This window comes from Pyrgilauda ruficollis, unplaced genomic scaffold (assembly GCF_017590135.1).
Source record: "Pyrgilauda ruficollis isolate IOZ18807 unplaced genomic scaffold, ASM1759013v1 scaffold123, whole genome shotgun sequence".
Classification (NCBI taxonomy): domain Eukaryota; kingdom Metazoa; phylum Chordata; class Aves; order Passeriformes; family Passeridae; genus Pyrgilauda; species Pyrgilauda ruficollis.
Window position 1 is genome coordinate 516,856 of NW_024510655.1, and position 15,144 is coordinate 531,999.

Below are 15,144 nucleotides of genomic sequence, written 5' to 3' on the forward strand. Positions count from 1 at the left end.
GGAGTCTACAGGAGTCAGTAAGGTAGGTGGTGTTTGTTACTGGGACCCTTACAGCAGCAAGCCCCAATCTCAGTTTCCCTCTGGAAGAGGCTGGATGAGAACTGTGTCTGCATATCTTTCCTTTGTAATTCCTGGTACAGAAACTGACCTTTCTATGGAACTCAAATAGCTTGATGTAGCAGGAAGGGAATAGATGGGATAGGTTTGTGCCTCCCTGTTGGCAGCACAGCCCAGAGCTGCACTCAGGGATTTATTGAAGCAGCCAAGAGGTTTTTTTCAGGAATTAGTTGAGAGCCAGAGGGCCTGTGGCCTCTGCTCCTCCTCCCTGTGCACCACAGGGCAGAGCATCTAGTGGTGTGGTGGTCTCCCCAGTGTGCTCCTCCTGACAGCTCCGTCAAAACTGTTGGTCAGTAACTAGACAGTGCTCTCTGAGCCTCTCTGCCTGGTGCTTTGCCTGTTCTGGGCCCAGAATGTGTCAGTGGTGTTCCCATCTCCTCCCTGCTCTACAGGTGGACCAGGAGGGAGCAGGCAGATTTCTACCGCACTGTCTCCTCCTTTGGGGTTATCTATGACCAAGAGAAAAAAATCTTTGACTGGGCCCAGTTCCGAGCCATCTCTCGACTGGAGAAGAAGACGGATGAGAGCCTGGAGAAGTACTTCTACAGCTTTGTGGCCATGTGCAAGAATGTCTGTGGTCTCCCTTTGTGGAAAGAGGATGGTGAGTGGAAATTGCATGGCCTATAGAGGGGTACTGGGAGGTCATGTAGAAGGGATCCCACTGTTCTCAAGGAGCAAGAGAATAAGGGAGGAGCTTCAGAGATAGCTGGAAGCAGTGAGATGCCAGGCAGGCCATGGGCCTGCAGCAGTCATGCATTTCTGGCTGCCTTGTCCCCACCATGTAGTGCCTCCCTGGCACAGTGGGAGGGTAGAACAGCCCTGTGGACTCCTGCCCCTGCTCTCACAAATCTCTTTGAGTTCTCACAGGAAATCACAACCAGTTTTATCCAAGACAGCAACCTCTATATGTGAGAGACAAGTTGAGAAGTAGCACACACAAAGCAAAGCTCCATGCTGGAGCTGGGGGTTGTTTGGGTGAGCTGTATTGCTGCTCTCCAAGCATCCCTCTGCTGCCGTTGGACAGAGTCCTCTCCATCTACACCTGTACTGACTGTGGAGCTCTGCTGTACAGTAAATGGAGCCTGATCCACTGCAGGAGGCTCAGGAAGCCTGGCCAATACACAGGGCATTTGTTTTCATTGAGTGCTCTGCAGAGGTCCTGCGTTGCCACCAGACAGGACCTGACAGATGAAAAGCTCCTTGGAGGCTACTTAGGCACAAAGTGATTTGTTTCCAACAACAGCAGAAAATATTTTGCCTCACATCTGTCATGGAGCCTGGTCTTAGGCACAGTTCCTTGTGTGTGTGCATGTGTTGTGCCTTAGGTAGGTGTTCCTCACCAGAAGAGCTGCACAAGCTGCCCTTCCCTGACAATGGGCTGAAGGGCTACCAGAGGCTCAGAGTGCTGGGAGCCCCTTCGCCTGCAGTCCAGGCAGCTCCAGCACTGCTGGTGATGATGGAGCAGAGCTCAGAGAAGGCTCTGAAATCCTCTGCAGCTGGTGCTGCTCTTGATCCAGCTGCTCAAGTCAGGGGGTTTTACTCCCTGGGATATGACTGGAAAAACAGGCCTCAACAGTGGCCACAAGCACTGACCCCACATCACCTGCAGTATGAGCAAGGTTAAAACTCAGCTTGCTTGTCACTGTCTCTGAGGAATTCCTGCCAGCCCAAATAATGTGTCCTTGGCTTTGCTGTCCCTGCTGCAGGTCCTCCAGACCCTGACATCTACGTGGAGCCCATCACAGAGGAGCGTGCTGCCAGGACCCTGTACCGCATTGAGCTGCTGCGGAAGGTGCGCGAACAGGTGCTCAAGTGCCCCCAGCTCCACGAGCGCCTCAAGCTGTGCCAGCCCAGCCTCTACCTGCCCGTGTGGTGGGAGTGTGGCAAACACGACCGGGACCTGCTGATCGGCACCGCCAAGCACGGCCTGAACCGCACTGACTACTACATCATGAATGACCCCCAGCTGTCTTTTTTAGATGCATACAGAAACTATGCCCAGCATAAAAGAACAGGGCTCCCAGGCCCAGAAACCCTGTGCTGCCTTTACCAGTCTAACTCCAAACTCTACAGTTCCCCCGTGTACAGCCAGATGGACCAGTCCTGTGAAACCCTGGAGAACGAAGCCGAGAGTCACATCAAGCTAGAAACCATGGACAGCACCATGTCCCAGGCTGGGGGCAGCCCACTGGATGCAAACTGTGAAACATTCATGTCCGAAGTCCGGGACATAATTTCCAGTAATTACGACGAGAGCTCGCTGCCGGACTCGCTGGTGTGCATGATGTACGATGAGAAGGCCTGTCCCAGCGAGCAGAGCTCCCTCGCCAGAGACAGCCCAAGCCGCACGGATGTCGGAAACAGCGTTGCCAAACTCTCTGAGGGCAAGCCGGAGGGGGATGAGGATCCATCCAGCTGCGATGCAGATGCCATGAGAGAGGCTCCCTTCCTAGAGGGTTTGCAGGTGGGCTCTGACCGAATGGACAGTCAGAATGAGGAAGCTGAGCCTTCACCTTCTACCCCCGAGAGCAATCCTTCACAGAGTGCCCCAGCCAAACTCAGCAAAGGCTTGGAACAGAAAGGAGCACTTGCCAGCCCGGTGGCAGGGCTGCCCGAGCATGGCACTATGGAAAGGGTCCTAAGTGTGGGGCTCTACAGTCCCAGTCTCCATAACTATGAACTAAAGGTTCCCCCTGAGCAGAGGTTCATCAGTCTGCTGCAGGAGAAAGGATTGGAGGCAAAGGCGGGGCCAAGTCAGAGCCACAGCGAGGAAGATGAGGAGGAAGAAGAGGACGATGATAACTCTGAGGCAGCAGCAGATGCTGTGGAAGGCTTGAATGGTCCCAGGACCAGGGCTGTTTTTGACCCCGAGGCTCATGAACTGGGGGGTGAAGAGCAGAGTTCTGGTCTCCCCACACCTGAGGACACTTGCCCAGAAGATGTAAATGGCGAGAGGGAGTCCCTGGGTCTGGGAGAGCCCGGGGCAGAAGTCAGGGAGGACTGTGGCTTGACTGAGGAGAGCACCCAGCAGCACTCACCAGGCCAGGCTCAGAGCCAGCCCTTCAACCTGCCCACACCTCTGCCTCAGGGGGGGCCTCGGGGGGCAGAGGCCCCCTGTGTCACGGGGGAGCCCTTGGGCCGAGATGCTGAGGGGCAGACAAGCTGCACAGAGACGCTGCACCCTGAGCCTCAGGGCATAAAGCAAGAAGTGTGTGAGAACAGAGATGATGGAGAGAAAGCCAGCAGCAACCAGAGCCAAGGTAATGTCCTGAGAGCACCCTCAGGTTGACAGTCACCTCTGGCTATGGTGGGAGGGACCCCAAACCTTGGGGCTGGCCAGCCCGTGGAGTGGCCTCCCATCTGTAGGATCTGAGGTCCCTTTAGCTGCTGCAAGTGGGAGCAAAAGGTGTTGTGGGCTACATTTGTCTCTACCCTGGGCCCCAGTAGCCCTTCTGCTAAGAGCATGCCATGGAATGCAGGATGCCTTTCCCTTTCTGGCACAGGGCACTGCCTGTTAAGCAGCTCCCTTTGGAAAAGCATATGCCCTCCTTCTCGCCCGCCTGGGAAAGGCCACACATGGGGGCTACTGCAATTCAAGCCCCCCAAACTCAGCTCAGGGGAATAATGGTCCTTCCTGAGCAGCTTGGGCTGCCTGCCCTGGTCCAAGTCTGCTGCCTTCTCTTGGAGACTTGGGGACTGTTTGGGACCTTTGTGGAGCTAGCTGGGAATTGGGGTGGGAAGTGTGAGGAGATACACCCCATCTCTAGACCGGAAGAGAGGCAGAGTGATGATGGGTTTTATTCTCCCTTGCTTTTTCAGATGGTCCAGAGAAGTACTTGGATGAAGAGAGCAAGAATTCTGCTTCTGCCCTGCCTGGGGAGATTGATGATCTTCAGGATGCCCGGGCACCGACCATTGCCCAGCTGCTGCAGGAGAAAACGCTTTACTCCTTCTCTGAGTGGCCTAAGGTGAGGTTAAAATGAACACAGTTTGTATCAAAGTGTTCCTGGGTAGCCCTGGCCAGCACTGACTCATACAGCTCCAGCTCTGCCTCCTGCTCCTCTGCACACCCCATTGGCTCTGGCCAAGGTGCTCTTCTCAAGCACCTGTGCCATGGAGATGCTTGCCCCCAGAGCAGTTCCTTGCTGGGCTGAGATCACTTGGGCTGGGCTTGACTTCAATTCTGAGCTGTCATACACTGGTCACTCATTCCAGTTTTAGCTTGCCACCATCCAATTCTGTTTGCAGGACCGTGTGATTATCAACCGCATTGACAACATCTGCCACGCCATCCTGAAGGGCAAGTGGCCTTCCTCCAGCCAGCAGTTTGAGGCACAGAGCCTGCTGACAGCCCCAGCCATGGCCAGCAGCACCGGCAGCAGGAGCAGCTTTACCGAGTCAGAAGCTCCCGATCCCACCTTCAATAATGGGGTCTTAATGTCACGGGTACAAAAGGTGAGGGGGGCCCTCAGGCAGTGAAAGGCTCAGGACTCTGCGGTGAGACATTGCCCAGAAGTACTCAGGAGTTTCCCAGGTGGGACCCCTTGGTGCCAGTTGCGGTGTATAACACATGGCTTAAGGCACCTGGTCCCCTGGTGATAGCTCCTGGAGAGTGCCCCGTGCTCTCAGCCCTGCTGCCCTCCTTGGAAGGCAACTGCTGTTGGCAGCTCCACAGCTTCTGTGGCTGTAAAGGTGCTTCCAGAGCCAGCGCTGGAGCGCCTGACATGGTCAAAGGGAACATCCCACTGGTATCCCAAAGCAAGGGGTGCAAGGAGCACTGCCCTGTCAAGTCCCCAGCTCCCAACTTCCGGTGCCCCAGTCCCCAACAGTCACACTGGACAGAAAGGAGCTGGTGGCCTGGGGCCCCAGGAGCTGGCAGAGCAGCCATGGTTATAACACCTTGGGATATCTGAGTGTGTGCGAGGGTGCTCCTGCACCACCCCCACACAGGGAAAGAGATGTGATATGCCCAGGGAAAGGATGTCTGTCAGGGCTCCTTGGAGAGGCAGGGATGACCATTAGCTCAGTGGTGGTGTGAGGAGCTGTGGTCCCTGGGCAGGGCAGGAACAGCTGTAACCCTCTGTGGCTTTGGTACACATAGGAAGGTTTCCTGAGCCCTGCCTTTGCAAAAGATGAACGGAAGCACAGGAGACCCTATGACTTCGAGATGGAAAGAGATGCCAAGCAGAGGAGCCTGGAGCAGCTGGCAGCAGCCCATGTCCATCCACCCATTGTGCTGAACGGCTGGCGCGAGGCAGCGGTGGACTTGTCCAGAGGCTCTGATGGGTCCCCAGGGAATTCCTCTCCTTTCCCCCTGAACACAAGCATGCCCAAACTGGGGACCATGAATGCCCTTCAGAGCTCCCTGGGCATGGACTTGTCTGGCATCCTACAGGCAGGGTTAATCCATCCTGTCACTGGACAGATTGTAAATGGCAGCCTCCGAAGAGATGATGCTGCCATGAGGAGGAGACGGGGCAGGAGGAAAAATATTGAAGGGATGGACCTCATCTTCTTGAAGGAGAGGCCTCTTCCAAACAGGCTGCAGGTGGGTTGATGCTCCCTCCTTTCACATGAACCCAGTGGAGTCAGCACAGTTTGTTTCATGGCCCAGCTCCCCCCTCCAAGCTCTGCTGCCCATGACACTGCACAGCTTCCTCCAGGACAGCTTGGTTTGTGCAGCACCAGGCAGGAGTAGATACTACAGGGAGGAAGGGAAGTTATCCCTCTGGTTTACAGCACTCTGGAGTATTTGAATCCTTTTAAACATTATCAAAAGCAGCTGTCGCATCTTAGGGAATGTTTAGGTTCAGGGAAGATGAGGAAGATCTACACCCTTTCTCCTTCTGTCCTGGGATCCACTCAAAGAATGGAGCAAGACCAGTGCCCCTAGACCACTTTTAGGAGTGGTCTGAGGGGAAGTTGGTCTTCCTGGTGATTGGAGTGTTTCCTTGTGAGTTCAGAAACATCTCTCAGCTCTCTCTGCCCTTCCTGCCACCAGTGCTGGGAATGGAGTGGAAATGTGGTGGTGGGTGGTGATTTAAGGAAGAGGTACTGGGAGTATCGGGATTAGTCTGTGTGATGGGAGCAGATGGCCTGTGATGGGAGCTGTGCTTCTCGGGGTGCACATGCATCACTGCATCTGCTGATGGGCTGTCCCTGCTCCTCCTTCCATGGCAGGATGTTCAGGAAGACCAGCCGCAGCCCCCTCAGAACAGTCCCCTTCCTGATGGGCCGGTTGCTGCTACCTCAACTCCACAGCCAGCCCCAGCTGCAGGCAGCCAAGAGAAGGCTGTCCCGAATAAGAGTCTCCTTGACTGGCTCCAGCAGCAGTCTGACTACACACTCGATGTCCCCAGCTTTGGCACAGTAAGGGTGGCCTTCAGTGGCGTGTGTGTGTGTGTGTGTGTGCGCCTGCTTTGTTTGTTGCCCTTTGTGTTACGTTTTTTCTTGTAACATGATTTGTGGTGTTCATTGGGGCTGTTCAGGGATTCATGACATGTTTAAGAGGTGAGCACTGTTCTCCTGTACAGCAACAAAAAGCACTTGCTGCTGGAGAACTCCTCTCCTTTCCCCCAGAACACAAACAAGCCCAGGCGGGGGACTGTCAGTACCCTCAGGGTTCCCTGGGCATGGAGCTGTCTGGCATCCTCCAGGATCCGAGCCCTGTTACCCAAGGTCAGTTCTCCAGCTGCAGTGCATCTGTCTGCCCAATGCACAATGTGTTCCAGAAGGGCCAGGGTTGGATGGGGACAGAAATGAGAAAACGGATTTGAGGTGCTCAAAGTCTGTCTATGTTGTTCTTTTTCACTGGGGTCATTATAGGCAGTGCTGTTGTACTAAACAAGGTTCCCAGGCAAGAGAAAACCTGCTCTCTTTAAGAGCCAGACCAAAGAGGCTGTGTTGGAGGCTGTGGCCATGGATGCTCTCAGAAAGCAGTGGCTCAGAGTGAGGTGCACAGTCTCTCTGATTCTTCCTGCTCTCTCATAAACCTCCACCTCTTGGTTTCACAGGTTGGTTTGCTACAGGTTTCAGCTTATTTAGGCTGTTAGACCATGTGGTAGGCAGAGCACAGGCCGTGAAACAGAGCAGGAAGAAATGTGATGGTGAAACAGAGCAGGAAGAAATGTGATGGTAAAACAGAAAAGACTCTGCATCTTGGTCCTGAAGGATCATGTTCCTGAGGCAGGGATTTCCTGGAGCTTGAAGTACAGGCAAGACATTAGCATTTTAAAGCTTGTTAGAGATGAGAGGTGAGGAGCGCAACATCTGCTCAGCAGGACGGCATTTGCTTTTCAAAGTCCAGAGACATTTCCAGCTGTGTGCCCAGGGCCAGACTCGCTGGAGCAGGTGTGGAGGTGCCTTGCCACTCCTTCCCAACACCCTTGCCTTCTGGGGAGGTACTGGAACCTGCCCAGTCTGACCATACCTCTGGTGAAACTCTTGCTCCCAGAAAGCCCCCAGTGCCTCAGGCCAGCCCTGCAGGATTTCCTCTCTCCCGTGTAGGATAGATTGAGAGAGGCTTTGGGGTACTGCAGTAGCTCAGTTCAAAGGATGAACTGCACTCAGGGTTTTTTCCTGACTCTCAGGAATCCGTGCTGTCCAAGTTGTTCATTATAATGCTCCATCCCTGCAGGCACATCAATAGTGGCTGTGCAATGACTTGGCTGTAACTCGGTAGGTTGCGGTTCCAGAGCGCTCTGATCCCAAAGAAACAGGGTGCAGCATCTCTGTGGTGAAAATAGCTGGTGAGAAGCAGGTGGCTGCATGAGAGTGACACAAGTGGCACACACAGACCTGTTCTCTCTTTACTGGCTGGATGCAGTGTCCTGCTTACAGATGCATGTATAAGAACCTGCAGTGTCAGGAGTGGAGGAAAGTTAGAAAGGGCTAGGGTGCTCTAAATGGGGTACACTGGAGACCCCTTTATATCTACAAAAATCAGTTTTGCTCACTTGAGAGCTGGTTGTGTGGCAGGGACCAGTTTGTGCTGCTGGTGCTGCTCCTGCCCCAGCTTGCAGGGATTCCCTGTCCCTTGGGAGCCCATCCATGCTGCTCTCCTGCAGGGCTTGTAGCCAGCCAGGCTCATTAAGCCATCTAGTCTCATTAACATTGTCTTGTTTGCACTCCAGAATTTTTCAGACAAGCCCAAGCAGAGGAGGCAGCGCTGCAAGGACCCCAACAAACTGGACATTAGCTCTCTGACGGGAGAGGAGCGGGTGCCGGTGGTACATAAGGGTACCGGACGGCGGGTAAGCAAAGGCCTGTTCTCTGCTCTGCCCTCAGTGTCCCAAAATGCTTAGCAGACTTTGAGCTCACCAGTGGGGGAGATTTAATCCACAGAAGCCTGTGGATGAGACAAAAGTCTGGAAGAGGTCTCTAATCTACATTATGCTGTGACACATGTGTGCCCGGGGACATGCAGACCTGTGCAATAAGTGACTGTCTGTGTGAAGTAAGGGATGTGGGAGTGTTGTCCCTTGCCCAGGGGCACAGACCCCTCAGTGGCAATGGGATACAGCCTTTGGCTTTAAAGCCACCTTCAGCACAGCCCTGTCTTGTGCTTTCCATCCTGGATTTGATTGTTCCCCTTAAGTTCATTGCAATATGCCACAAATTGTAACATTGCCATGCAAATACCTTTGGTTTGTTCCTCTTTATGAGGTGCAGGCCAGAGCACACCAATAGCCATCCCACTGCTGGGCTTGTAGAAAGTCGAGGGTTGGAAGGGCTTTTCCTTGCTTTCTGAGCAAGGAGCTTGGATTTACTTGTCTGCAGTTTAATCTCCAGGGCACTGAGGTTCACCTCTCTGAACAAGAAGGGGTGTTCAGGAGTACTTTGCACCAAAATTAGTTCTTAAACACACCCAGGACTGTACAAGGTCAGAAGGTGATATGACATTAATCACATCTAAAAGCAAAACTAAAGAGTGAGGCAGAAAGGTTGTTTCAGCCACATCTGTGTTCCCCTTTGTTGCTCCCATGCTGGCCTTTCCTGGCTGAGCGTGGGGCTTTGCCAGTTCTAACTATGGCTTTTACAGAAGCTCTGTCCCTATCACTGGTCCCTGGGAGGGCAGTGGGCTGGGCCACAGAGGCTGAACCTGCCTTTTCTCCCTGAGCTGTGTGTCTGGAGGCAGAAGGCAGACACCAAATCCTGCAGAAAGGCAAGTGTAGCAAGGCAAGAGTCTCCACCCCAGCCAAATTGCAGCCTGAAGCAAGAAGCTAGGGGAAGTGTAATCTTTTTTTTTTTTTTTTTGTATTATTTTACATAACTCTCTCTGCAATAGAGGTCATCCTTCTGCTGTGTTTTATAGTTAGGGGGAGCCACGGCACCAGCATTGAAGGAATTGCCAAGGTGGCTTGATGCAAACTTGGAGTATGCTGTTGCAGCTGACTGGGCTGACATTGTTAAGCTTTCAGTAAGTTAGAGCTTTTGGAGAAATCTGTATCATGTCATCTTTTTTTTTCCCCTCCCCATCCCCACAACCTTTCTCCAGTGAGGATCTGGGAGCACGAGGCAGGCCCTGGGCTGGGCGTGTGGGAGGGGATGGCTGCAGAGCGGGAGGTTTCCAGGCCACAGAGAGAGGGGGCCAGCGCCCCGGGAGCGGGGCTCAGCATGCCTGGCTGCAGAGCCTTGGGATGCTCAGGGTAGCAGGGGCAAGAGGAACGCCCTAGGAGCTGGACGGAAGGGTGTGGACAAAACATTCTCATGGGTCAAATTTTCAAAACCACCTCTAGTTGATGCTTTTCATCTGTTCCCGTGAGCTCTGCCTGCGCAGCCGCGGGCCCACCGGAGGCCCCACAGGTCACCAGGCCTGAAGGGTCAGGCACAGCAGGGAGAGGGGCAGGATGGAGTCTCCTGTGCCACATTCATCCGCCCTGTCCATCCACCAGTCCCTGCCCCGGTGTGTGGCAGAGCCTGTGGAGAAGGAGTGCTCTCCCCTCTGGCATGCCAGATCATCCTGCTCTGCCCCACAGGCTGGCCTGATCCAGACTTCTCCCTGCAGTTCCTCTCACCTGCTGCCTGGTTTTGGGCTGCAGTGGTTTGTGTGATAACCTTGCAGAGGGCTGGATGGTGAATCCGTTGGTGAATCTTAGAGGTTGGTACTGCTCTCAAATTGGTTTTTCTTTGGCGCTGGAGATTTGGCATGGTCTGTCCCACTGCCCAGGAAGTGGCTTCATGTCCAGGCTGGCATCAGGGCCCCATCTGGGCAGCCAGTCCCAGGTGAGCTGACAGCTCTTCCTTCCCCTGACTTGAGGGGACCGTCCCTTTGCCACAGAAACCACTGTGTGCCTGGCACTGCCTGGGCACCTCTCCTGTGCCCTGCTCCAGTGGCTACATCCCATGATCATTCCCACCCCATGGACACTGAGCTTTTGGAGAATGCATGCCCATCCTGGTAGGAGAGGGATGCAGAAAGATGGCTGGCAGCTCTGGGTGCTCAGGCCAGCAGGAGCTGGGGCTGCTGCCCCACAGAGCCCGGGGACATTCATGGCCTGTGTAGCTTCTCCCACATGCCAGTGGGAGATGCTCCCCGAAGGTTCTCCCTACCTGGGCAGGTGCTGTGCTGAGCAGACTGCCAGGCACATCTAATTCACATTTCTGCACTACAGGTGTCAACAGGAAATACTTTTCCTACCTAAATTTATTATTCAAAATGGTTCAAAGAGTGGTGATATTGATACCCAAGGGAACCACGAAGGGAAATGTTTAAATGTCTGTGTTGAGGATGCTGAAAAAGGAGTGTTAAGCTGTGCCGTGGATCCCCCTGCACTGCTCTGTGTAACCAAATCGTCTCACCCACTTCTGGCTGCTGGGTTTTGGTCCCATGTCTCTTCTGTCAGAAGACCTTTCTGAATGTTCCCTGGCATCTCCGTGAAGCTCTGACCAGGAGCTCCTCAGACAGCATGCTCACTCTCTGTGTCATCCCATGAGCTTTGCTGTCCTGCAGAGCATTGAAAATTTGGCCCTTCCCATGTCAGAGGATTTTTTCACCTGTTGCTGAAGGCACAGTTAGAGCTGGGCAGGGAGCTGAGTGGGCAGTTGACACCACGCTGCCCTGGTGCTTCTTGTGCTGTGAGCAGCTGGTGCTGAGGGCTGGGGTGAAAAACAGGGTAAAAACATGCTTCCTCCTCCCCTCCCTGAGCATTAGAGAGTGCAGGATCCTGCCAGGGCAGAGCAAGGGTGTTTTGCATTTGGCAGCATCTCTTGGGGAAAAGTTGTGTGTACCTCTCAAATTCCATATCATGTAGGCAAATATTTCTGTGCCGACACCATCTGGGACACAGATGTGGGCACGGAGAAGCCAGATTCCCTTTGCTGCAGTAGTAACTGTCAGGTGTTCTCTGTTATGTCTCATTTTCAGGGTTACTTACCCGAAAACAAATTCAATCGCATCCTCACCGAGCCTGTGCTCCGGGACACCGGGCCGCGCCGGAGAGGGAGGAGGCCCCGGAATGAGCTCCTTAAAGGCCCTGGTGTCGTAGCAGATTCTTCTTCTGGAATGGGACCACTGTTCATGAACGGACTAATTGCAGGGATGGATCTAGTGGGACTTCAGAACATGAGAAATATGCAAGGGATCCCTCTGACCGGGCTGGTGGGGTTTCCTGCTGGCTTTGCGGCAGTGCCCTCGGGTGAGGATGTGAAGAGCACCCTGAGCATGTTGCCCATGATGCTCCCGGGCATGGCGACCGTTCCCCAGATGTTTGGCGTGGGAGGACTCCTCAACTCCCCGATGACGACAACTTGCACCGCGACTGCTCCGACTTCGTTAACAAGCACAACGAAAGGTGGCACAGCCAGCACCGAGAAAGCCAGTGAGGAGAAACAGGGCAGCCAGGATGGGAAAAAGGAACCTCTCGCTGAAAATAAGCCTGGTCCTAGTTCATTTTCTAATCAGTCAGAATCTGCAATAACTACCAGTAGTCCTGTAGCTTTTAACCCATTTCTTATCCCAGGGATGTCTCCTGGACTGATCTATCCCTCCATGTTCCTTTCCCCTGGCATTGGCATGGCGCTGCCTGGCATCCAGCAAACCAGGCACTCAGAGGCGGCGAACCTGGAGAGCCAGAAGCGGAAGAGGAAGAAAGCGAAAGGGGAATTGGCAAATCCAGAGCCAGAAACTGTCTCACTGCCGGAAAAAGAAGCTGCAAACAGTCAAAACTGTGTGCAGCAGAGCCTGCCAGCCGTGGCAGAGAAGGAGCAGGACGGACCAGCAGAGGAGGAGCGCCAAGCAGCTCACGATCCCGATTAGACCTTTTGTTTCATTGAAAGAAAAACACAAAAAGATTGTGGCTTGTGAGTTTCTTATCCCATAAACTCTTTGTTACTTCCCCTCCCACCCTGCTCCACCTTCATAAACCTGTGTTTCCATGAGTAATATTATCTACCTAATTCCCTGTCAGAAAAAACTGGTGACATACTACATGTTAATAGTTGCAGGGTCTTGCCACTTTATTAGATAAACAGTGTTGTCTAGCTAGTATGGGAGGCACCGAATTCTCATTCTGTTTTTCCAGTCAATCATCCCAGCTGACAATAGCAAATCCAGTACTTGGTCACCCCCCGCAAATTGCTCACTCCTTTGAGAAGAAAAAGCAGCAAAAAAACAAAAGCAAAAGAAAAGTGTTTGTCTCTTGGTCTAACACACAGACAAGGGTATTTCTGTCTACAGCGACACTGAACGAAAAAGCCTATATTTGGGCTAAAAGCACAGCTATAGTAAGTGCTAATGTGTATTTTTGATTTAAAGTATTTCCCTATTTTATCATGGTTACTAGAATAGTAGTATAGACAGAAGTATATAACTAATAATTGAAAATGCATATATTCATTTCTTTGAAAGGAAAAGCATAACTGGTAGTGATATAATTTCTTGATCACCCCCACCTCAAAGGTTTGGAGACAAACTGCAGAGAGTGAAAAAACGATGTAGACTTTTTTTGTGTTTTTTAAAACCAACGTTTGGTTTTATGTTATGTGGAAATTAGTTGTCCTTTCCTTGGTAGTTACAAGAATTTTCCAGCTTGAGCTGGAAAGGTTTTGCACACTTGCATGACTTTTCTGGGGTTACTGTATCTGTAGCAGCCAGTTCCTTCATCATTCTGCTTGTCTTCAGTTCTCCTCTCTGGCATTAGTTCTCAGCTATGGCATTACAGGTGCTCTAAAGGTATTTTTTTCCAGCCATGAACAGACCACACCGATTTTAATTCTCCTATATGAACACTTAGGCTTTCTGAGTTTTTATATTTCCCATTCCTTACCCCAGAAGTGGTGTTCTTTCAGCAAACATGGAGAAGGCTGTAGGCCAGCTTCCCTCCCTGGGGAGTCCTCTGAAAAGGACCCTTGAGACTTTCAGAGCCTGAGTTTCTTACTTTGTAGTGGTGGACTGTGAAGAGATGACTTTGGCTTCTTCCCATTCCATTTGCTGTTGAACAGTATTTCCAGTCCTCCAAATGATTTCAGCATCTGCATTTCAAATGGACAGGTTTTTATGCTCCAGCTCTGGGTACTGACTGAGACTCCTCCACAGGCAACTCTTCTGATTTCTCCTTCCCCTCACTCCTTTAATTATTCTTTCTCTTGGGGTTGTTCTTACTTGCAGCTCATGGTCTGAGAATTGAATAAAGCCACAGTGGTGCAGCAGTAAGTGAAGGGCAGGCGGGGAGGGAGTTGGAGTGTGCTACTCATCAGTTTCACACTTGGTTGTCACAATTTACTGTATTTTTTACTTTTTTTTTTTTCTGTTGCAGTTTTGCTAATTTATCAGATGGTCCAAATGTTTTGACATAACTATTTCAGTTTGCATTATTTATTTATGATGCTTTTTGTCATTGTCTTTTATACATTTGGGATTATAAATTATGTACATGTTAAAATTAGCATCTCAAAGAAGTCTGTTACCCGTGGTCAAAAAACCAGTTGGTTTATATTTTCGCAGAATTTATTCCCAGTTTACTGGATTGGATGGTTTTTTTAAAGGATTTAGCCAATCATAATGCAATCCTTCTCTCCCCCAGTAATTGTGTTCTATTTAATAACATTCTTGTAGCATAGATACTGTATCACTATCGACAGATTTCTTAGAAATGCTGCTATCTCTATTTAACTAACATTTTGTTCAGTTTTTGCCTCCAGTGGAAGCAGAAAGGGTTTTTTCAGCTGTTAAATCCAAAATCAATATAATTTATTTATGTAAAAAAAAAAGTCACGATTGATATATTTTTGAACCTTTTAAGTACTAACTTTGTTTTTATTCAGTGGAAGAACATGTACTTGCCCTAAATCCTTAAAATACAAATGCTATAAAACTTCATATATCTTCAAAGCCTTACTGTGAATGGATACAGAAATCTCTTCCGAGTCCATTTCTTGTTATGGGATGATTTTTCCAGGGTTACACGCATAAGGAACAGGGTCTAAAGTGAAATTTATTTAATTAGCCAGCATGCTCTATGCCTTGTTCTTCCTTAGCAGACATGTATGCTACGTCTCTGGGTGTTTAGGCTTCTCTTTGCTACTTTGTGACCTTTTTGCAACCCGATATACTCTGTGGATTATTTAGACTGTAAGGCGTTAAGTGGCTGCTTCTTCTTTTCCATCATATCCCAAACAAACACCAAATTTTCACTGGTTTTCATGGCTATTCACACACATACATCCTTCACAAAATGTGCTAACAAAATAAACTGTCTGTGCTCTTGAACATGGATAAAAAGAAAAATATTTAAAAGTCAGATTTTTATTTTTTTAATTTAGTGACTAGATGATGCTTATCTTTCAGACTTGGGAGAGACTTGCTACAGATGTATATAATTTTTTTCAGCAAATATATGTGAATGTTTAATTCACCTGACTCAGTGATAAACGTGACTTGCCTTTTTCTCAGCATGATCCCATTGAGAAGCTGTTGAAAACAGTGGTCTGGTCAGTGCTCTGGGCTGCTCCTGGCGCCCCGTGTGTTACTCTGCTGCTTGCTGTGAGAGCTCCCAGAACGCCCTGAACGACCTCGCCAGCCTGAGGGAA

General features: G+C 51.0%; 1 protein-coding gene across 9 annotated transcripts in view; it reads left to right on the plus strand.

The window, feature by feature from the left end:
• The window catches only part of CHD6 (chromodomain helicase DNA binding protein 6), a 96,990-nt gene extending 82,556 nt beyond the window's left edge, over positions 1-14,434 (plus strand). For 5 of the 9 annotated variants that reach the window (XM_041490436.1, XM_041490438.1, XM_041490439.1 and 2 more), the window contains 9 exons: positions 510-718; positions 1,824-3,377; positions 3,937-4,085; positions 4,366-4,572; positions 5,219-5,665; positions 6,298-6,486; positions 8,250-8,369; positions 9,431-9,535; positions 11,483-14,434. In XM_041490436.1, the coding sequence (XP_041346370.1) occupies positions 510-718; positions 1,824-3,377; positions 3,937-4,085; positions 4,366-4,572; positions 5,219-5,665; positions 6,298-6,486; positions 8,250-8,369; positions 9,431-9,535; positions 11,483-12,373 (3,871 nt within the window). In that variant the 3' untranslated portion in view covers positions 12,374-14,434. The remainder of the gene's footprint in view (positions 1-509; positions 719-1,823; positions 3,378-3,936; positions 4,086-4,365; positions 4,573-5,218; positions 5,666-6,297; positions 6,487-8,249; positions 8,370-9,430; positions 9,536-11,482) is intronic. The other 4 variants (XM_041490442.1, XM_041490445.1, XM_041490443.1 and 1 more) reach the window with 3 other exon arrangements.
• Positions 14,435-15,144: the final 710 nt, after the last annotated feature.